The sequence below is a fragment of the Glossina fuscipes genome, unplaced genomic scaffold (assembly GCF_014805625.2).
Source record: "Glossina fuscipes isolate IAEA_lab_2018 unplaced genomic scaffold, Yale_Gfus_2 133, whole genome shotgun sequence".
In the NCBI taxonomy this organism is placed as follows: domain Eukaryota; kingdom Metazoa; phylum Arthropoda; class Insecta; order Diptera; family Glossinidae; genus Glossina; species Glossina fuscipes.
In genome coordinates, this window is record NW_023998476.1 from 1,393,982 (window position 1) to 1,418,678 (window position 24,697).

General features: G+C 34.2%; 2 protein-coding genes across 14 annotated transcripts in view; one reads left to right on the forward strand and one right to left on the reverse strand.

Annotated features, from left to right (window-relative positions):
• The window catches only part of LOC119640955 (RING finger protein nhl-1), an 88,530-nt gene that overhangs the window by 27,467 nt on the left and 36,366 nt on the right, over positions 1 to 24,697 (forward strand). For all 13 annotated transcript variants that reach the window (XM_038039336.1, XM_038039338.1, XM_038039340.1 and 10 more), the window contains 2 exons: positions 14,500 to 14,648; positions 18,594 to 18,729. In XM_038039336.1, coding sequence (XP_037895264.1) covers positions 14,514 to 14,648; positions 18,594 to 18,729 — 271 coding nt within the window. In that variant the 5' untranslated portion in view covers positions 14,500 to 14,513. The remainder of the gene's footprint in view (positions 1 to 14,499; positions 14,649 to 18,593; positions 18,730 to 24,697) is intronic.
• Positions 21,464 to 24,625, reverse strand: LOC119640958 (alpha-1,6-mannosyl-glycoprotein 2-beta-N-acetylglucosaminyltransferase-like). The gene is made up of 4 exons (XM_038039350.1): positions 23,197 to 24,625; positions 22,988 to 23,136; positions 21,937 to 22,160; positions 21,464 to 21,869 (listed from the first exon to the last, which is right to left on the reverse strand). Exons 1-4 carry the CDS (start codon positions 23,327 to 23,329, stop codon positions 21,623 to 21,625), a joined length of 753 nt encoding a protein of 250 aa, XP_037895278.1. The 5' UTR covers positions 23,330 to 24,625; the 3' UTR covers positions 21,464 to 21,622.

The following is a 24,697-nucleotide window of genomic DNA, read 5'->3' on the forward strand; positions in this document are numbered from 1 at the left end:
TCTAATCTGCCAAATCCAACTTGTGTGTCCGAATTGTTACTCAACACTTAGCTTTTGCTATCAAATCTTACATTTCTCCATTCCGGCATGCATTTTGTAGTGGTCCTCGAATGTCGCATATACAGATTTTGATAAAGCGTTTGTCTTAATAAACCATAACTTATTGATCTTCAAACCTTATACCTCTGGCTTCCATTTTTACTTAGTGGAATGAATGAGCTGTTATCTGCATAACAGATCTTTGAAGGTTCTGTTCTGCTCCCTCAAGGTAGCCAATGAAGACCCCTTTTATTTAATTTTATACATAATTGATTTCCCTTCGGCGGTTAAATCTAGCGAGATCTTAATGCACGCTGACGATGTTTTCTTCCTTTTCCTTGGAATCGCAATCGTATCAACTTCAGATTGACTTAAATAATTTGGTTACATGGTGCTCGTTAAGCTTTATAAAATTAAATCTAAAAAAATGCAAGAAGCTTTCTTTTTTAAGAAGGGAAGTCATTCAATTTCATTGACTCACACATTTAAAAAACGTTGATTCGTTCATGGAGATGGAGTATTCTATTTGACCAGAGATTTCTCTAGGCACTTTATTTCATTAAGTTGAGTCAGTGTAAATATAGTTATGAGCTGTTTGATCCGTTCAGAGTTGTTTGCAAAAACCTAAATGATGTTTATCACTTGATCTCAATATCGGATTCTTTAAAGTCTACCAAAACAACTTTGCTTAACATACGCGATTTGCCTACGTCGAATTTAAACTAACTTGCAATCTTAACATCTCATTACGATTCGAGAATTGTTGTTGTTTATTGCATCGGTTGCCAAGATTTGTGTGTTTGCATTGGCTTAGCAATTCATTTGCAATTTGGTTCTGTACTAGTTGTGGGTGTGCCCCTGTGCTAGTTGTGTACATGTTTTTTTTTCTTTTGTTTCTTTCTTATTTATTTACTCATGAACTATTATTTAATTATGATTTTTTTTTTACTTCTCCTTACTTTATACTAGCTTGTAATTTTAATTAGTATAAGATTTAACTTAGATTAGGGTCAACTAAATTCGAATAATTTATTTTAGTTGATTTATACGTAAGTAAATAAATAAATAAAATATAAAAGAAATACATACATAATAGATCGGCTGCATGTGGTTGAAGCTAAGCACCGATTCAGTTAACTTCTTACTTTAACCTGACGGAAGGTAATAGAGGGAATACCTGATATTAGGGAAAGTTTTAAGCTCGTCCTTCGCTCACTGTCTCATCCACTTATATCTATATTCGTTTGTTCGTCGATCGGTAGTTTCTTTTCTTCGCTTGGCCAATCGCGTAGTCACGCTTTTTTCGTCCGTCCGTCCACCCAGCTCCGTATTGTCGACCTTGACAAGAACGTGTTAACTAATACGGAAACACATGCGTTAAATCCGCAAATTTCTCTGATTCCATTATTTTGGGAAAAATACGAACTTTTTAATGCCATTTTAAGAATAATCGACTAATTATCTTAAATGTACTTATGCAAATAGCAAAGGCCTGTGTTTGCTTAAGATTCCTCTCGAAGTTAAATGTAGAATTTTCTGGACCGATAATCTTAACATTATCCAAAGCTCGTAAAATTAAATTATATTTGAATTGTTAGTAACTAATTACAAAAAAGCATTAAATAAAAATTTCAAAATTAAACTCGTAACAAACTTCTCCACAACTCCAGAAACTGGTATAAAGACGTCTTAGCGACGTCAACTTTCAAGCAATTTTTAAAGAAGTTCCAACTTCTAAAATATTCGTCAATTTTATCGTATGTAAATCGGAACCATTGCTTTGCGATGGAGAAGAATTACTTCAAAGTCAGCAATAGCGTAAGTAGTATTATGGTCGCAAAGAACAATTTATCGGCAGCTTGCTAAGTTTAACCGACTTTGCACAAACCGCTAAGCTACGAAACGTGGTGAATACCTCAAAGGGATGCTTACATCACGAAAAAAAGAAAAATTTTGAAAAAGGATGACTATCAATGAATCCATATGGTTTTTAGAGAGTATCAATCTTCAAACGCATCAAAACGTGTCAAATGGGTCAAAATTCCATGACCTTCCGGCTATTAGTTTGTAAGTTACATCTGCGCGGGTTCGTCAGCAGCGGTGACATCTCGTCGTGAGTTATTCTTCTTAATCAAAAAGTGAAATTGCACGAGATATTCAAATAGATATAAAATGTTGTGAGCATATTCACTATTTTATATGAATGTCCAGTTATGAGCAAGGTGTTTTCCAAATGATTGCCGCGTTCATTCATGGTGCAGTAAAAGCATAGTGTGGCGAGTCGACTGCTATAATCGACAAATTGCTTGAAATGAAGTTCGAATTGCTGCCCCACATATCGTACTTATACTCATCCACTATTATCTGCTTTCAAAACCCAAAAGTGCGTTCCATTGCGAAAACTTCAGCATGTATGAAGGCTCTTGACGAAACTGTGCGATAGGAGGAGAAAATGTTGAATTTTGCAAATAAAAAACTATATACATTTATATATGTCTCTGTTCTATACTTTAATTTATTAATGTTTTCGATCAATTTACGATTTGTTGTTCAATTATGAGTTTTTATGTCAAAATAATCAATTATCATTAAGAAAAAGGGAAATATTTTCTTCTGCTTCTGTTATTTATCAAATCAACAAACGCAAATTCGCTGAGGTGTGTTAAAAAGGCCAATATGAACATAGAGATCTTTGTTTGGGCTTAGTAAAGATTTGTTATATAATATTATAATTTATTTGTTCTTGTGATTATTTGATTAGCCTTTTTTAAATTTCCGCTCTATACGTCCGCCACGTTATTTTTCTTTAAAGTTCTTATTAAAGTATGCATATCACTCGTCCGCCACGCGGGATAGACCAGAACAGCGAGGAGTAAATTCTGATGTGTAAGAAAAAATGTAGTATATGAGTACAGTGCCACAGTGAATTGATGGATATGAGAGTAAAACTGTGTAAAAGGGAGTAGGTTTAAAAGTTGACTGTGACCGCTTATATGTCATGATGACATGATTTAAAAAGGGAAAAGATTGCCATATAAGGTGTTAAGTTGCGAGAATGCAAAATGCCAAGAAAGCTATGGTCCCGAAGACTACATATAAACAATGTGCGAATTGGGGAATGGCCAATAGAAGTGGTCTCATTCGGACAGACAAATAGGATAAGATCAGGAGATTGTAGGACTCTACATGTACATAAAGGTTTGTTTATTACGTTAGTTTTGAATAGATTATCATTACATCTCGTGTGATTAAACATCAGCCTTTAATAAGACAAATAATGTCACCTCTGAGTCCGCAGTTGATAAACCAGGCGGTTTTATTGGTGGAAATAAAGATTATAAATGACGACCCTGAGGTGAATTATTCCATAGCTATTGCCAAGAAGGAACTGACTGCTTTTTGCCGGTTGCCTTCAGATTTGCAGAAATCACAGCACGATTGTTAAAATGAGATGGTCTGGAAGAAGCAATTTTATCTGCAGCGCTGTCCATAGAAAGTGAGACCAAAATATATGAGACTTGACGCTATAAAGTAAGGATCTGATTTCTAATATGTAAGGGAGAATTTTACCTGAGGAAAGTGGTTGTAAAATGTTACCCATTTTACAACAGATTTACTGTCTTACACTGTAAGGATTTTCTCTTGAGGCTGAGTGCTCGCTAAGCAAATGGCTTCGACGATCGCAAGACAATCAGCCGAAAATATGATGCTAGATGGGGGATTTGAGAAGTAAACTTCTTAATTCATATTTGGAACCCAAAAGCCGCTATCTGCAACATCGGTCTTAGATCCATTAGTAAAGATGAGCGAAAAATGTTTTCATTTAGTATTGACCAAGTTTGAGTAGCGGTGGTATACCTCTGGCGTAGGAACTGTAAACTTTCTCACTGCTAAGAACGGTGGAAAATACTGACAACCAAGAGCAATTTTGAATAATCTATGTGAATCAGTTGTTAGACTGTTGAAGTTATTAATTTCATCAGCAACAATATTTAAGAAGGAAGGAGACATATCGAGTGATATGAAATAATATATGAAAGGTAAGGCCGGATGATTCTCAAGAGATAGAATAGATAGAGTGTCCGAAATCTTGCTTGTAGAGGCATAACATTTGCCATCTGGTCCAAGCGTAGAGTGTGCAGAATTCATGCCTGCAAGCGCCGACAACGAAGGCATTTCTACTAGATTCTGTATGATTTCAAGAGGTTTTTTTTGAAATGTCCAATAAGAGCGAACAGGCGTATTCTAATTTTGGTCTGATTAAGCCAAGGTACAGTTTAGTCATGCGAGAAGGGTCAGAGCCCCAAAAAATACTACAAACGGATTTCAATACATTAGTGAGTTGAAAACATTGAGTTCAGAGAGAGATTAACAAAAATTATCACGTTCTTCATCAAGTGTTACAAAGGGATTATGGGACCAGAAGGTCCAGCAAGCTTGCCACAGAACTACTTGAAGAGTTGTGTCGAGCAACTAAAGGGAGTGATACCTCCAAAAATTCTCACAGTACGCCAAAAATCTTAGATTGACATGTCGCTATTGATATTTTCATAAAATTGTTTCCAGCCTTCGCGTTTTTGTAACCTGAGGGTATAAGTAGGGTTCTTCCTAACATCAGCCAAAAATTTGAAATTTATTCTAAAAGGAAATTTTTTTGCACTTATTTACAACGATTCTAAGTTTGGCAGCGACTCGATTGCATGCGGTGTTCCACCAAAGATTAGGAGGATAGAATTTTTTAGAAGTCTTTCGGTTCAGATCATCAGTGAAAGAGTCATTAGTTTGGATGGTATTTGTTTGGGTAGTATTGCTAAGTATACAACATGGGTGGGGGGCAATGGATAATAGGATGCAAATCAATACAAATTTCGATTAGACAGTGAGAACTGTCTAAGGTGTTGGTAAGGGTTCTCCACGTACTCAGTGAACTTAGATCGAAAGATGTATGCAAGAAGAAACGGAACCGAAACGAATAGGATCACCGTTTTTTAGTAAGACCAAATTGCTGTTTTCAGGAAAATCGTGAATTTGTCTGTCTCTTCACCACAAATTAATGCAGATAAGCCGGATATGAAAGAGAATAATTTGTTAGTTGCAGAATCCGTAACATTACAATTAGGTAGAATATAACAACTAAAGATCAAGAGTTCGCCAAAGGAAGGACGCTTCGATCGAAGCTCTCACAATTTGCAAAATTAGAAGCGTAAGAGAATTAGAGATTGTTAGATATAAGGTTCGTCATACCACCACCATGGGAATAGTTGGCGATACGATCATATCTTACCATGTTATAAATCGAAAATGAATCATGGGACTTAAGAAAAGTTTCAGAAAGACAAAACACCTGGATGTCAATACAGTGAAGGTATTATTCAAGTTGTTTTAATTAGGACGGTTTGATATTATGTACTTTTTGAATACGTTCAGAGATATGAAATATATTTGAGGAATTGGTAGGATCAGTGATCATTTCGTGATCGGAAGGAAGATTGTCCGTGATGAACGTCATAGTCTCAGGATTTGAAGATTTTATGTTGGAAGGGGAGATGGTGATTCCAGGATTTATCATCTTCATGGTTTGAACTGAGACAGCAGACCCAGTGTCTGGTTCTTTGATTGTTGGTAAAAAGGTCGGCGGAGATAACTTGGGGAAGCTTTACAGAGAATTTCGAAAGTTTGGATTGTTTGGGTGTGCATAAGCAATAAGTAAGCGAGAAAAACAAAAACGGAAAGAATTAATTTGTACTTTTCATAGTTGTTAAAAAGTTCAAATGAAATTTAAAACCAGTTTCTCTAATAATAAGCGACATCGACGGCTAAATGACGAAATTGTTGTATCTATTGAAAAATAAACAACTTGTGTCAGAAGGCAATTCATACTCTATGTAAATCGTTATAAAAATTTAGTTAAACGCGTGAATGAATAGCTTATGAAAATATAATCAAAATCGTTTTCTTTCCCTTCTAAGCTCACGATAAATAAACATTTTATTGCTTTTCTCTACTTTTCGCTTTATTGAGTTAAGTCATTTGACAAGTTGGTGTAACGATCAGTATATAAATTGTTTAATATTTTCTGGATTCATTGCTTCTTCTGCGTAGCGACAGTCCATACAAAATGCAAACCAATAGGTGGAGGCGCTCACTAATATATATAAATATCAACACGATATTAAGAACGGCTAAGAATGTTATGCAAATTTCGGAGTGATCGATTGACATCTGTAGTAAAATTTGACGGTTTATTTGATCAGTGTTGTGGATTATTAATTTTTGGAAATTGTCCAGTACAAGCAGAAAAGGTATCCCTTTAAATCAACCAGACACTAAAGCCATTATCTGTTAAGCTGTATTTTAGACGAAGCTTTTTAGTTGACAATAAACTTCTTCCACATCCACAGCACCAAAAGAAAACTAGTCAAACCTATTCAATAACGTATCTAGGCGTTGTAACGACCAAACAACCAAAATTTCGGAAAAGTGCAAAAATTTTAAGGTCATCACCTTAAAAGCCTCAACAAACTGCTACCCGTTATGGTGAAAGAAATTGTTTCATTATGCTTCGTGGATTTTTGGGGCCATAATTGTGACAGTTTTCTTTCTTTACGTATCCAGACCGATTAAAATACTTGAAAAAATCCTGTTTAATAAGTCATTACCGTGTTCATGTATTTACAGCATTTAATCAGCGATTGTACAGCGGATTTGTCTGAAGGTCCCTTCTTCTTAATTATCATATGCCTTTTTAATGACAATCATTCGCTGGCTGTTCAAATACTGCTAGATATTTAAAATTGCCCTTCTTTTTCAAAGATTCTATACTTGGATCATATTTATGATTGATTTCATCATTCCAAACTATGCAAACATGAATATTGAAAAATGTTCCCAAAGAAAAGTTTTTCCCGGTTGTTAGGTAACGAAGACCTGCTTTTATGTGTAAAACTAATAGAGCAAATGTTCACAAAATTTCCCAAGCAATCAGTAAATGAGTGGATAGTTGGGAGCGTAAACATCGTTAAGCTGAACTGGCTTGAACCACCGAAGAATATGTCCTTAAGTAAGGTCTTAATATGCTCATTTGCTTGTTACAGAAGGAATGATGAAAAACATTTACCATCGGTCCTCATTGATGAATGCGAAAATGCCTATATTCGATACATATTGTACATGAATTTTACTGTGTGCCAAAATTCAAGGCATGAAAACAAGTTTATTAAGCGGACAAAATATGAATGGGTTTATGAATAAATGTAACAATTGCTTTGTGTGGTAAACGTTTTATTAAACTTTTGCGTTAGTTGAGTAAAGAATACACATTCGTCATTTGATGCTATGGAAATTTAAAGAATAACTGATATGTAGTGTATACGGTGAAGATCCAACAAGCGATCGGACAATTAGGAATTTGTTTGCCAAAATCCATTGCGAAGGCGCGATTTTAAACAGCCATAGCCCAGGGGACAAGACTCGCGATTATTACATCGTGGGTTCGCTCAGTATGGCAGGCCATTCTTTGTAGTAGTCACATGTACATAATTACCTAGGCTCACGTACTTTCAATTGAAAAGCGTTTACTTGAACTGAAGTTAGTTTGATTTTGCTTTTGCATCGGATCATTTAACCTTAAAATAAGAAGAGTTGCTTAGTTTAGTTGAATGTGTAAGTAAATCAGTAAATGGAGGATGGGCCTAGTTTGAATGTGCTTCCGTCCAATTTACAAATTATAGCAGAAACCGGAGAAACATTTTGCATGTGATGGCTTTGAGGCAGTTTTCGAAGGCTGGCCGTTTTTTGGCCTAAACTGTTAATTGAGGGTATGACAATTAACTTTTCGATTACGCTGATAAATATTGAATCCATATTTTAGTGAAGCATCTGGATTATGTCGTAAGTTATTAAAGACTGTATTTGCAAATCACGCGATTTAGAAATATTTTTAGGTGTCTCCATGGAACTATTTTTCTATGTCTGGTCAAATTATAATCATCCTTATCTAGTCGCGCGAGTTGGAATGAAAAATACACATGCCAAGCATTAAGCTTGTGATCTCGACTTTTACGACGGCAAAATGATCTTTCTTTTTTAAAGCGGAATAAAACATGAACAGTCTAAGCCAGTTTGAAGCTTGCACAAAATCGCAGCAATTCTCTGTAAACCAACGTTACGTGTTACGTCAGGAGAAGGACAGACATATGGGATGATACCGATACAATCCCGCCGTTAGCAACAATATTGTTCCGGCTTTAGAACGTGTACTCCTGTTTGGAAAGAGTAACTTCGCATATTCCATTCCTAGTTAGTGTGTATAAGAATCGGTTCCGCTTTTGTTAATGCCACCGTAGTATTCATATTTCCTTACTTTTTCATGCGTATTCAAATACAAAAACACGCTGGCACTAAAAATTGCACAATTTACAATTCGCAATTCACTACTTACCTAAGGCTATTAGCTCCACTAACTCAGCATTGAGCTTGAGCATTGAGCAATTTAAGATAAAATGTGTACACCTCATGGTTAATCCTTAGTTAGCAAACAATTTTGGTCCGTAAAGAAACATACGTAAAATTACCTTTAATGTCTGATATGTAATCTTAAGAAATCGAAAGTTTCCATATATTTCCGTTAATTGTTTAAAATCTGTAGAAGATGTCGATCAACATCGAGTATACCATATAAAAAACGTCTTCATTTGTCCCTTACTTACAAATGTTGATATTGATAGGTGTCCAAGATTCGTTTTAAAGCGAAGGGGGTTTGATTTTTCTTTCTCTTATTTTTCATCCATTTTGGTTTTTTCTTTTTTGTATACAGTCTTTTATACGTTCATTATGCTGCTCTATAATCTTTCATTCGGGTTTTTATACGCCACAACAATTATGGTAAGAACACATTCAATTTAGGGGAATGTATGCAACACGTAAAGGCACTTGAGTTCAACACGTCTTTTATTATACCAACCAGTAAAGAAACATTTTTTGAATCGGTTCATACATATATGTCTGCCCATTTGCCCGTTCTCCTGCCTAAAATCTATCTATGTATTTTTGTAATTTTCGAGATATTTTGACGAAATTTACATTGACTTTATTTGGTTCAGGCACGAAAACGATTAAAAATACACACACTAACGTCGTTATACAAAAAAAAAACTTTCTCATTTTTAATCTTGAGGGACTTGATAGCTGGGCTTATGAATAAAATGTGAAAAGGTTGAATAAGACAATCACTTTTTAAAGTTATAACGACTAACTTCTAGCATTTCATGTTGAGGACTGGTGCATAACAGTAATTTGATATCTCAATTCATTGTGATAAGTTTGGAGGCTACGCAGATCGATTTTTCATACCTCTTTTCTTCATTAAAAGTAAGTCTTTAGTTTATAGTCACATGACTTTATTTGTAGTATTTTATGATGAAAGCTACTCCAAAGTAACGCTTGGATAACTACATCAAGCTAAGTTTATACTATTACTTATAGGTCTTTTTTGAAGTCCCTTTCTATAAAGAGCCTTTCATGAGAAGTAAGCCTTTATAAGGTCACAATGTTCAATTTTTGCTATTTTATGACGAAAATTGCTGAAGAATAAACAAGTTCCTAGGCGATCGAATTAAGTTTACTAAATTTGAACCACATTGACTCTGATATTCCTTTATGTGCTATATAATGCTTGTCATGGCAAATAGTATCTTATGACGAAACTAAGCGAAGTATTTAATTTGGTTAGGCGAAGAAATGCAGGGCATACAACGGTTTGACTTGCCCATCGAAAACATTGAGTTGGTTTTTTTTTATTATATCTCGCTTTCTTATCAGCAGCTGTCTGCGGCTTTATGTATGAGTTTCATTTTTTCTTCTACCTCTTAAATAATTGACGTTATTGATATTGTTGTTATCGATTTGTTCGTTTTGATTTTATTGTACATAGAACATGCCATCGACAATATTAGGGATTTTTTAAATAAAACCAGCTAGAGAAACTAAACAAATAAATAAAGAATTTACTTTTACTGCCTTTATTTCACATTTTTATTAATTTTTGTACCCATCACCGAAGAATGATATAGAGATTTATTTTGTTAAAACGTTTTCAATGCCATAGTGGAAGCTGCAGAAACGCTGCAAAGTGTATACATTCTTGATCAGTATCAACTTCGGAAACTTAAATATGTCCTTTTGGCCGTATATCCTTCTGTGTAATGTCTGTTGTCAACATTCTCCCGACAGTAAAAGCCAAACTATCGATTACAAAACTTAATTGAAAAATTGGAAGTTTTTCCACGCAGGCTGGTATTGAAAACAGGCCAAATTGGTAGACAATACTAAGTAAAGTGAAAACCTTTGTTTTTCATGAATAAACAAACTATAGAAGACAAATGTAGAAAAATTTGAACGTATGTTCTAGGAGTGACGGTGGATTGTACTAAAATGAAAGAATTGCCCACGCCTACCCAACATTATAGTGTACGCCTGTGGGACATAAACTGTTATTTTCAAGATAGAAAAAATCAGCCGCGCCCACTCCATATTATATGAATATTTTTTCTTTTGCTTTATATTTAGTTCTTTTCTTATTTTGGCTCTTTTAGGATAACGGTGCAGGCTGTAAAAGATTCGGTCACGACCGAATATAATTTTCTTACTCGTTTCCTTTTTATATCCCACAAATTTTCTGTTGTAAGCGTATATTAAGTGGGACTTGAGGCCGACTGATCGATTCAGAATTATATTCTGAAACTTGTCTATCCGTCTTGGGATCTATTAGTCTTGTCTTCTTCTATACAACTTACGAACCCCGATTTTTGAGATATCTTGATGAAATTTCGTACAGCGACGTGTTTTGGCCTTAGGGTGAACGACAATGATTCAGGTGGGACCACTTAGTCAACTATTTGCTATAGAACACCTTATTTTGAAAGGACAAGAAATGATTAACTATATTAAGCGAAGCGGTGTAGGACGTCTATTAGTGGAGCATGGTCTAATCTAATGCCTTTACTTGTTTAAAAACCCTCTTGTAGTCACAAGATGAAAAAAAAATATATACATATGTATCTATTGAAAATAAATACTTTAGTGGCAAATGTTTGTGACCTTGTTTGTTAAAAAACATTTATGTAAAATCGATCTTTCACATATTTTATGTTCTTCGTGGAGGATTGAGGAGGAGTTTTTGATTCAATCCGTGAATACAATACCTTTAGTCATTGAATAATTGCTTTCCCTTTTTTATATTTGTAAATTAGGGAAGCAGCATAGATTACTTTCAATAGTCTCTGTAAGTATCAGTAAAATGAATAAATCCTTATTCAGGTCAGAGCACAATGGACGATATGTTGAATGTTTTTCATTGTAGTTGGTATTGTTGAAGGAATTTATAAAATTTTCATTTGAATATTCAAAATATTTGACGTCATTCTTACTTTTGTCCTCTTACCAAAAGTTCTTTATTAAAATAGATTGTGGCTTTTGAGATGTTAAACCGTTTATCTACGTATATGTAATAGGCAGAGGCATTTTTTCGTTGTTTCCACTTTCATATTAGAAACGATGGATGGTGGAGTACTCTTGGTAACAAACAAAGACGTGCATTCATGAATAAATTGTAAAAGTTTAAAAAGATAAATATTATTTGTTTTCAACTATAATCGTATAGTGCAAAAATAGAGTAAAAAGAAAGAAAATATGGAGCCTTGGTCAGTGGATGTGTAAAAGAAGATATACCAACTTGGCATTCGTTCGCAGATTAGTTAATGTAAACATTCCGTCAAGAAAGCTTAATGCTTACTTTGAACAAAGTGTAACTTCATCACCAAGCCTGCGTATAAGTTTTGGTCAGGAAGTCATTGCTGTAGTCTAGGCCTCGGCGTTACTCTCACATGTTAAGATATATGTAAATATATTTATGTAAGCTTGATTATATAAGATTGTAGATTGAGTAGACTATTGACAATTGTTTTTGACAAAGTACGTTGATGGAATACTTTTGGTTAGTGAATACACTTTTTCTTCATGACCTTCAAATGATGTAAAGTTGCTATAAAAGAAGCTGAATTTCCCGTGCAAACAAGCATCGAGAAAACGCGTCGTCCTGAGAAATTAGGCCAATGTAAATTGCGCGGCATTTTTTCCTAACTTTCATAACACCAACCTTTTCAAGCTATACTTGACAATATAACGTGACATTCCATAAATAATTACAATAAAAAATATTTTGATATTTACTCAATTGAAATAAAAACTAATTGCGTTTTGAAAATGATCGAAGGTTCGTGACAAAACATTCGCGATGTTGATGGTCAAAATGTTTTATCAAAATCAATGCAATGCATAACTTTTGCTCTTTGCAAGAATATTTATATTTCCTAGCCTAAATGCCTAAATAAAAGTTCGTACTGGAGAACGCAAGGTTTCTATCTTCCTTGGATACGTAAGGGGCGTTTTTTATGTATTTGACTTACCCAGTTACCCTGTTATCACAATGATTGTCGCTTCACTTTGTTATACATCATCTTCTGTATGGAATAGCAATAATACGCCCACATATTCCTTTCACGTTATTAATATATTATACTGAATAAGAAAATAAATATTCATTTAATCTATTATACCGGGCTGAAGATATAAATCATATACGGTTTTATTATATCCGATTAATAATACATTACGTTACTTCATCTAAACTCATTGTTCTTATATTGTTTATGGTATCGGACCATCAATTAACTGGACGGTTGACGCCGCAGCTCTCCCTGGACTGAAAGCTAAAGTGGGAAGAACTACAGAACGGTAATCGGACGCACTAATCTCATTCGAACTCACCTCTTCGATATTCGAATAAGTTTAAACATAGGCGCCATAGATTGGTCTTATTTTGAAAGTACTTGACATAATCTTACCGTACTTAGAAACACATCTTAACCTGCATTGTGGGACTAAAAGGGGTTCCGACTTTGGTCCGCAAATATATTAACAGCTTTAATTGGCGCTAAAGTTAATCTAACTTACTATCCCTTCTCTATAAATAATAATAAATTTCGATAGAACAACTGCCAAACTTCTTCTTTTGTGGATGAGCGGAGGCAATTTTCATTTGATTTTTGCGAAATTGGAAAATTTATCAAAAAAAAAAAAGAAATAGGAAGATAAACGCATCAGATTAACATTGACATTGAATCTTGAAAACTTGTCATGCGCAAGTTTTTTATTTTGGAAAGAAAATAACTACCCAACTATATTCGTCCAAGTTAAGCGAATAAACTAAAAACGCAAAAAAGCTTTGAAAATGCACAGGCAAAAAGGAGGTGCTTACTCGAGTAATATAAGAGATGGTTACAAAGTGAACATCAAGATAAATTGCCACTAATTGGAATATGCGTATTGCTTGCGAGGATAATAAAAGCTCCAAGTAACACAAAATTAGAATCAACTCGGTGACAGTACCGACAGTGAAAGTCTCATGCACCTAAAAAAAAATAAATAAATTTGAAGAAGCGATTGACTTTAACAAGAGTCTTGCAGATAAATTGAATATTGATTTTATGCACAGAAACTAGGCAAAGATTGATGTTTGGCTTTACGCCACGACAATTTACTTATTTACATTGGCTAGTAACATCTAATATAGCAAAATGCACAGGGCAAAAGGTTATATAAGTATATAAGATTAAATTTTATGCATCATTGCACAAAACTCAGGTTCTTTGTCATTCATTTTTCGATTTGCTTGCCATTTTTTCCTATTTCACGCTTTTATGCTTGCACCACCCATCATACATATTCAAAGCATATTATCACCATAGTAAGGATTTGAGTCGTGAGCATATTTTTCAATGTGCGTAAAGTATTCATATTAAGTGTTTATTTGTGTGAAAATTTGTGAGACGAAGTGGCATGAAAATGTGCTAATGTATTCCATACGTTCAGAAAAGGATGGTTTTTTTTTTTGAAATACAATGAATTTTCCTTAATTTACCAAAAAAAAAAAAGAAAAGAAAGGAAAGAGGAACTAACAAACTCATGCGTCATTAATTTCTCATAATCGGAAAATCCTTCTAATTTCTGTTTTTTTTTATGAATTTCTATATATATGCTTGATGTTGATGGTGTTGTTGTTGTTATATAGCTACGTTTATTTATGCGAATCAATGAGTAGAAAGTATTAACTAGGGGAAGAAAAGGTGAATGCGTTAAAAGAAAGTTCAGTTTCAAGTTTTAAACATTGATCTCTTAACAGATTTTTAATAACGTTTATAAAATTTCGATAGACACGGTAAGTCAATAAAACTAAGGCTTTTGATGCGAAATTACATAAGATTTTTTAGTAATAATTCTAATAAATCGTTGAGCGCCAAACCATATCAACCAGACGAGCAGTATTGCCTTTCAGTAGCTTTTTTGTTAATATTATTTAATTTGTGTTTTTTATTTTCTTTGTGCAATTTAATATCATTGCAGTGAAAGAGAGAGAGATGGAACAATTTGAGCAGTTGTTAACATGTTGCGTTTGCTTGGACCGTTATCGTATACCGAAGTTGTTACCATGTCAACATTCTTTTTGCATGGAACCCTGCATGGAGGGTTTAGTGGACTACGTGCGTCGTCAGGTACATAATCTATATTTAATTTTTGTTATGCCTTTAAGGGAACGAAATTAACGTTAATCCGCGTCTTAATAGTATTTGTTCTTGAAAATTTTTAGAAAAGGAAAAAACAAAGAGTTCCTTTGCATTGATTTTTATTAAAATTTTTCAAAGAAAATTCATTTTAATCTTTTACTTACATCTAGTTCGAATTTTATGATTGAATTGTGATGACGCAGTGATATATTTTTATGTGTTTATACAGGCCGAATAACTGGAATAAAGCCAAATAATAGACAGAAAGAAAAAACTCACACACATTAGTGATTATTTTTACGTTGTTTTGTTGTGTGCTGAATAAAACTTTTCTAAAATTTTAACAAAAAAAAAAAGAAAAGAAAACAATGAAAGAAAAGATTTAAAAATGAGAGAACATTCAAGTGTAGTTGGTTTAAAACGAATCTTATATACTCCTTACACTGGAGGATACTGGTCGTGGATTTTACACTATTTATCCGGTTAAGTAAAATTGAGCCTAGATATTTGCTAGAGGTTTTTATCGCGAAGTACGCGTGAAAAATGACAAAGAAAAAAGTTTGAACTTCATTGCCACAGTTACTGTAGACTCTTCCAGTCGTTATCACAAGGATTGTATGAAGGACAACGTAAGTCTTTTCCCTGAGCTGTTTGCGATCTCAACTCTTTGTTTCCTTAACTCGTTCGTTACTAAATGTCGCATATATATGATACAGCCGCTTCTTACCACAGCCTAACGTTACACGTATGCGACAAATTTTTTTGGACAATTTACTAAGGATGTTTGAATGTTTTGTGTATTCAAACAAAATTTTTAACTTTTTAAATAGTAAAATGTATGAAATCTGGAGTCGGTTCGCAGTCGATCATCGAGTCGATGTGTCGAGTAGCAAGTTTCCAATTGTCAATGAAGAGTACATTTTTCTTAACATCGAAAGAGAAATCTTGGGCTATCATAGATGTTTTCCTCAGGAGACACTGGAAGTGAGTGTGTTAAAGGAAAAATAATTACAATTTTGATTGCCTTTCCGTGCACTCTTTCTTACGTCTACGTGGCCGTCGAAGGAATTTTTTATTAATAAAATAATAAGAACTGAGACTGACAACTCTGTCGCCTATAATTCTTGTTAGATATTTTAGATTTAGTTTGGAAATAGCAGTGATACGTTAACGTAACCATCTGTATTGCACTCGGCGCCGTCCTGCTGAAAATAAACGTCACCCATATCAATAATATCAGTTTCAATCAAAATAAGTGAGAAAATTATGTTCGGTCGTGTGGTCGTTGTACGCATGTCTTTTGAAAAATGTTGTTGCATATATTGTGGACGTTGTAGGTGTGCTCTTTCAAAAGTCTAAAATTTTTTTGTAACTTTCTAGGCGATACTTTCATTTTCACTAACGGAAGAATGTTTACGCCAGATACTGTACAGTTTGGCAGACGGACATATGGATAGGCACACAGACGGACGTATTTAGGCGCATTCAAAATTTAAAAGTGTCCAAGAATTTACATACTTTATGGGAGTTTTTGAAGTTTGTTTCTGCGCGTTATAAAGCTTTGAAAAAAAATTAAATTTTGATAAACTGTTATGTTGTGTAGACGTGGTCAATTTTTTCCATCTTTGTAGGTTTACTAGAGTATCACCAATAGAGCGAGCGTTCAAATTTTTTCTAGACTTATCTGTTACAGTTTTTAAGAAACGAGCAAAAAATCAATTTGATACTCCTTTCGAAAACACAGATGTCCTCACTTTACGCAATGATGTAGGCGTGGCCTTCGGCCGATTTGACCCATTTTCGATAGCAATCTGCGCTCGAAACTTTCAATGTTTTTGTCAAACTTAAAGTCGATAGCTTGATTTTTGCAGTCAGAAGAATGGTTACAAGAGACATTACACAGACGGACAGATGACCAGACGGGTTGGGGAAAATATTCTTGATGGCAAAAGGCAGCATATTCTTCAAATTTCAAAACCAATGCAATGGCTTACGTTGAAACACAATTATTGTTGCATTGTATCAGATTTGGAAATACGGAGCTGAAATCATCATAAAACCCTTTCATATCAAATTTGTGGTATAAAAGGAGTAAGTAAGCATAGAGAGCATTGAATATCATTATTTTATTCATACAAAATGCTGTAGTTGTCATTAGAGTTGAATATTTACCAAAAATTCAATGTTAAAATTAACTTATACGTAACCGTCGTTCTTATTGTGCTGACGAATATAGAAAATTGTGAAATTCTACTTTTTTATATTACTATGCCATATAATAAAAGTTTGTAAGCATAGGCTTAGGTATATGAAATATTGTGAAAAAGCAGAAAATAATGTAATCTTGTCATGCACATGGAGACTATCAATTTTAGATATTATCTCGTTTTATTATTTTTATACCCATAACCGAAGGATGAGGTATCTATTCATTTTGTCATAACATTTGCAACACCCAGAAGGAAGCATCAGAGACGCCATTCTTGATAAGCACGAAATCCTAAATCGATTCCAGCATGTCCGTCTGTCCGTCTGGGCGTCTGCCGTCCCAAAAATGGAGCTATTGCCTCCAAATTTAGCAGAACCATTGGAAGTTCTTGTACGCAGGTTAGTTTTGGAAATTAGTTAAATCGGTCGAGGGACACGTCCACAGCACCTCTATGTTTTTAAAAGAAATGAAAAATTGTTTATTTGCTCATTACTCATCAACTATAGCAAATAAATGGACAAAAACTGACCACACCTACCCAATATTATAGTGTACCGCATTTAATTGTTTTTTCAAAAGCTTTATAAAGCGTAGAAACAAGCTTCAAAAACCCTATAAAGTATGCATATTCTTGGCCAGTTTCAAATTTGGAATGTTCGTCTGTCCATCGTTCTGTTTGCGCAATTTTTTCTGTATTTGTGGTAAACATTCTCCCGTTAGCGGAAATGAAGATACCGCCTACAACGCCCACATGCCTCTGCGATAAAGACGTTCATTTTGAAAATACAAGAAATCAACTGCGTCCACTACAATATTATAGAACGTGAGAATTTTGTTCTTTAACTCCTTTTGTATTTTTTTACGGTAAACGGCGATGAGTACAACATATTCGGTTTCGACCGAATTTAATTTTCTGGTTATTTATTATATTTAATTTTTCTTCTTAATTAAAAATATATAAAAATTTGTACTAAAGTGAAAATAAAATAAATAAATAATATAAATTTCGGTCAACATTTCAAATGCATGAAAAATTTTAATATATTTCCAAACATTCTTGGTTTTGTTTGCATATTGCAACGTATGTATGATTTGTGTGTTATTTATTGGTTGAAACCAAATTTCTTCTTAACTATTAATTTTTCATGAAAGTCGCAAACCGCTTGCGGACAGTCTCTCAGATTTGGTATTTAGCACGAGAACGATGTTCACGCAATTGTCGTTAAATTTTTAAAGATTAATAATAACGTTTAATTTTCATTATTTGAATGACAGAGATGAAAATAAGTACACTTAAGATATCATTAGATGTGTTTTTATATTCTAGTGATTTTTACATCAAATCTAATATTAATATTCTATTAATAACACAAAAGATGTTTTTATATCCTCCGCGGTATGGGAAGTGTGCTTAGCTTCTCAAATCGTTTGCAATACCCAGGAAAAGCATCAGAATCGCAGCAGATTATATTGTATATATTCTTGAGCAGCATAAAATTCTATTTCGATTGAAGTGCGATCGTTTGTCTGTTTGTCTGGCCGTCTGTCTATCTATCTGCCCATCTCGGAAAAATGAAAGTATCAGTCGAAGTCCCCAAATATGCTATAAATTGATTAGGTTCAGAACATTTTATGGCTATTTGGGGCAAAGTTTTCCAAACTTTTTGAGTGCCTGTACTCGTAGACTTCTCTTATTAATATAAAATATATTTCACATTTTTTAGGTAAAATGTCCAGAATGTCGTGCCGAGCATCGCATACCGTACAATGGCGTTCAAGCATTTCCCACCAATGTAACGCTGCAACGTTTTCTCGAATTACATATCGAGATAACCGGCGAATTACCAGATCCTACATCAGGTAAATTATATTAACATCAATTTCTATATATACAATTCAGATTTAAAATTAATTCGCTGCATAAATATATTAACATTATCTTTATGACTGAATGAAAGCAGTATCTACATTAAGTGGTTCCACGACATCTATGGAACCGAAAATATATATTAGGTAAACATATGTAGAACATGTCGCAAGCAAGCCTGTTCAAGTCGAGCTTAATTGGGTTTGGCTACAAATTACATCTTGTTTTGAAAGTATCAGCAGATGGACATAAATTACTTTCCTTATAAATTTTAATAATTTGGGCAGAGTTTGACTGTTCCGTCAATGAAGGGAGAGTTTTATTTATGAAAATATTTTCTGAACCTTAGTTAGTAAAGTTTTTAGTAGACAGATTTATGAACATCTAACACATAAAATCGTGCAAACCGGAGGTGAAAATTTTTGCATGCAATACTGTGCAAATCGAGAAGAGTCATAAAAATGTCTTTTAGTCATTTAGTATTACAGAACAAGAAAAACACATCTCTTAAAACATAAAAATAAAAATTTTATTATGCAAAACATAAAAAGGAGTAAAGAAATTATATCCAGCTATGGCCAAAACTTTTGTACCATCGTTTTCTGAAAAAGAAAGAAAAATTGTAATTTGGAGACTCTATACTATTGGGTCGGCGATATGGATTTTTTTACATTTTATACAGGATCGTCTATAATTTGCATGTGAAAATTTTTATCGTTATACCGGAATTAGTTTTTAAGTAACTAGTAAAACACGTGCTTGTTTGCTGTACTTAAAAAAAGAGACGATCTCGCTTTACGTTGTACTTCAATCCCAATTCAGTTTTGATTTCCCCGGTTTTCTTAACCAACTTACTCGCAGTGACCGCCAATGTTTTTGCAAATTTGAAACCATAATCTTCCTCTTAATTCTTGTGATATGTAAATGTTGCCGCACAAATCCACAGAAACTGACAGACGAAAGGATAGACATACGTCGACGAAAAATGAATATACACTCATCCTTCATTGATGGGTATAAATAATAAGGCAAGGATACCACCGCTAAATTATTATTTTTAAATAAAATGTTAAATTTAATTTATATAAATTTGAATTTATTTCTCTGGCTAAATTAATTATAAAACATTCTGCAATGAAGCTAAACATAGCAAACATAGCACATGTTCGAGTAAGGCACTGTTTTGTCAGTAAAGCAACTTATGCAAAATGTTTGCTTTGATATGCAGCCGTGGAAGAATATATATTAAGCGTTAAGCGAATTTTTTTTTTATAATCACCATCGAGGAATGGAGTTGTAACCATTTTTTGTTTGAAAAAGAGAGCAAGCTTCAGAGATCACATTAATTGTACATATTTTTGATCAGTATTGAATTCTGACTTGATATCTTTCTCTCTGAGTCTCTGTTTGTTCTTTTTTAAAATGTCTGTCGGAAACCTTACACTTTTCTCACAAAAGTGAGGCCGACGACTTTAAGTTTCACTGAAACGTTGAAACCTTTTGCAGTCATATTAGTATTGAAAACGGAGCAAATCGGTGAGAGGTCGCGCCCACAGTACAAAAAAGCATAAATAGAAAACATACCTATTTTATAGAAGCGAAGAAATTAGATTTTTCATCATTAACTTTAAACCGTAACGTAAGCGTAAGCGTAATAAACAAATCGATAAATATTTGGGCACATGTTCTATAGGCTCAAGATTCCTCCAATATGTCTGATAAAATGGAAAAAAGTCGACTACGTCCACTTTTATTATAGATTGTCGAAAGATTATCTTTTCCGAGCTTATATAACATAGAATTAGGTTGCGGCCACAGCCGATATAATTTTCATACCTAATTTAATTTTTATATATATTCATTCATTCGTTCATGGCGGATTAATTTTTTCTTGGTAATACCAGCGATGTGGGTATCAAATAAAACAACTTGCAGACTAGAATGTGAAAAGCATAGTGATGGCTATGCGAGATTCGGCCCCTGCCGAATATAACTTCCTTACTTGTTGCAGCTGCGCGTTATAAAGGTATTGAAAAAAAAAAGTTCAATTTATTATAATAAATAAATTACGATATTGAGTAGGCGTGGTCAATATTTCCCTTTTTTGTACAGGTGCTACAGCATCGCCCATAGAAATTACATTCGAATTTCTGTAAATTTATCTGCTTTAGTGTAAAAGTAATGATTGTTGTGTCTGCTTGGTGTCTGAAGTTTTCTTCTGGCCGTTGCAAACGCTTTTACAAAATGAGTATACTCGTGATTACTCGGGGATGAGTATAATAATAGGAATAGTAATAACACAATAATATTAGTACAGACTAAAATTGTGCATTCAAATTTAACTAAAATTTTGTTAGAGATTTGCTAAAAAAAGTAGCAAAAGCTCTGCATTTTATTTTAAAAATATACTTTTAAAATGTTAAATATAAACTTACTATCTTCGAAACAATTATTTTAATTATATTGCAAAGATAATGAATTTTCTGTTCAAAATCGCGTGCGATTTCTATCGCTTGACTTCATTAGATCGCAAAAAATTTGCACTTAGCTCCAGCCTTAACTATGCCGCGGAAGACACGAAAGTATAAACTTGCGAAATGGACACTTTGATACCTCGAACTAGCCGATGTCATATACAAAAACCTATTTAGCAGCCTAACGATTTGAAAATCAATTCATTTATGGTTGGCGCTGCTGTCACTACAAACAAGACAAAAGTGGAAAACCTAATCATTTATGTAGCCAAAGGGTTGATTAGGTTGTTACCTACTAATGCTTACCTTGTTTTAATCTAAGAATTTATTTCATTAGGATAAATAGGTTATAATAATTATTAATAATAATATAGAAGCCACAAATTTCGCAATTCTGTGTTCGTTAACTTTCTCATTTTACTTTTGCTCTTTTTGCTGAAATGATCCTGGTCGATGAGATCATGCTCATGCAAAGTTTTTTATCACTATTAGTATCCCATCCGCGCAGGGGCTTATAAAATGTTTTACGGTATTTTAGCGTTGTACCAGTAAGTTTTAGATTTCTGGGGAACATGCCACTTGATTTGTTAGCGGTATATAAAGCGTTTTGGACTTGTGACATCAATTCTTCCTGTTTGCAAGGTGTCATATGTGTGCTGCTGTTAAAAGAGCATATTTGAGAAACAAAAGTGAGATTATGCGCATCTTTATTGTACATATTTTTACCATGCTCCCGTGTGGAAGACGCGGGTTTGCTTGACGGAAAAATTAATCAACTCTCCCTCTGGGCATTCCCTGGACATGTGCTCTAACGACTGGTCATAATTGTAATCACCAAAGGAGCAAAAATGTTCTGCGCATGTTCGTATATTATTCCAAGTGGCCCGATTAAAAGCAAACGCCATATTATTTGCAGTAGTCCAAGGCATTACATTTACCTGCGCATATCTCTATCATTTATAAAATAAAAAAATTAAAATTAATCATATTTAATGCAAACGATTGCAATTTAAATTGAAAAACTGAAACGAGCGACTTTAATGCTACTCTGCCCTTGCGCGGGTTATAGCAATTATGCTTCAAAAGCAAACAGATATCTCATCCAGGGGAAAACTATAAATTGCTCACCATATCACCTAAATATTTCAAGCAATTCGCCTAGTAACTACATATAACAGTAAATGTTATTCAAGAGCACTGAAGTAGTTTTTGGCCTTGGGAATACTTATGTCTTTATTTCCGTCATTGGCTGAAAAACACCGCAGTAATTGTGCAACCGATAGCGGTGCAATAGCGATGTTAAATTGATAAGCTTGCAGCAGACACAAAGCGACGCTGGCGCATGAAAGATCGTAAGAAATATGCGAGAAGACGAAAAAAAGTCGCTAATATAAAGATAAGAAAACGTGAGAAGTTTGCCGGCTAAAAGTGTTGGAAAAATTAAAAACTAAAAGCCTGCTATTTTTCCTTCAATGTCAACTGACAAAGTATATATATATAGATAATAAACTATTAAACCAAGCCAATCGCGTCTTCAAATTTTGGGAGAGCGAACCTCGCCGTAGCTATAGTGAATGCCTGTTTGGTAAAGGCATAAACCTACTAAGCTATGGCTAACTCAATATCTCTTTGTTTTGCCCCACTCCTGTCTGACCGCGTCCGAGTTACACGTAACGGGATGTCCCCCGAGTGATTAGTAATATTAAAATAAATAAAAAATAAAATAAATTGCCTCAATTTTTTATACTATTTCTTCAACTATATAGAGCTGACTTGCCTTAGGAGACGGAGTACGTTGTCCATGGCGGCCTAATGTGTAGATATTGCATTGTGGACATAAATCTATAGTACGTTTATACATCATTTTCAGTATATAAAGGAAGTCTTTGGTCACATAATAATCCTCTTCCAGAAATAGCACCAAGCCTGAAATACAATAACAATTGCTTAAGCATTTTTTTTTAAATTTGAAACTTTCTATATTACCCGAATGGTACCTTGTAATCTCTGATTGATCGAAAATAAAATTTGCTTTCCACCACCAATGATGTTTCATTTGAGCACGACTCCTCTGGTTGTTGTGGTAAGGAAACTCTGTCTTATTACACTTATCTCTCATTGCACTGCAAATAAAAAAATGTGAGGTTAGAACCAACCGTTCGTTAAAATTTTAAGATGAAATGAAAAAAAACATTTGTACTCTTATTTTGAAGCGAGTTCTCCCCGTATACAACTTTGAAAAGGTGTGTCAGAATCGTCAAAGGTGATAGAGGAGACGAAAGAAAGTCCCAGAAACTTCGGTGAAAGACAAATTTCTGTCACAGTAATAGACGGTCGTCGAGAAGCTTAGTGGGCGACAAGGTTACCGAAAACTTCCCAGGAAATCAATTGCTTGAAAGCTGAGCGAAACAAATGCATCTTTCGTGGCGTGTTAATTCTTAAGGGACCAAACGCCGCCGACATGGAACAAAGAATGCATTCGGATTTTTCATATGCAAAAAGGTTATCTCCCTGTGCGAATTCTCTGTTTCCATGTCCTCTGATCAGTAAGTCCAAGAAATTCGCCAAGCTTATAGCTGTTATTTTGCAGCTGGTTTTCAATTTCGTAGATCCGTTTGTAGCAGTAGGTTTACTGGATTTGAATCGCGAGGAATTTTTCAAATGTGTTGTCTTTTAAACAAAATTTGGTATGACCAATTTCAGTGCGCATGATACATTCTCAAGAGAGAACTATAAAACACACATTTCGAATAGATATTGGACCACTGAAAGCGTATTGAAATAATGGATGATATAAAAGATCCCCGCCGTTTTTGCCACAAGATGTAGTTGATTCCTACATATCGGGCAACATTCATCTGGTTGTCTCAAAGGAACATGTGCTTAAAAGGTGAAGTTTCAGCTTGGGTTTTTTGTGAAGATAGTTTTCTAATCCTTTGCTCGTGGAGAAAGTTATATCGATCTGAACATGAGTGAAATATTGGAAGAAATACGTTAAGTGATGCCTTTTTATTATAAAAAGATGTGTAGGCTTAAAAAAGGTAACGAAAGCAACAATGTGCCGAAAAATCTGTGAAGTGTACGGTGAGAACGCTTTGAAGGAAAGAGTGATGTTTACTTAATTCTATGCCGGAAATTTCAAGCTCAAAGATTCACCTCACTCTGATCGGTCAGTCACTGAAAAAGTCGATGAAATATCGCAACTGGTGGAGCAAGACTGACACACAAGTTATCAAGAAATAGCGGAGGCGCTAAACATCGACCGCATGACAGTTTGGAATCATTGGAAAAGAGCAGGCGAAAAAAAGAAGTTCAAAGAAGACCAAAAAACCACTGAGACCTTTTAGATCAGTAAACATAAGAATATTTAGGCATAGTAACATATCTATCAAATGAGTAAAGCATATTTACAAATTTCAACAGCTGAGAGTTTTTTAAGTCACTTTAAATACGTCCTAATGTAGTCTGTGAGTGTTGATAAAAAATA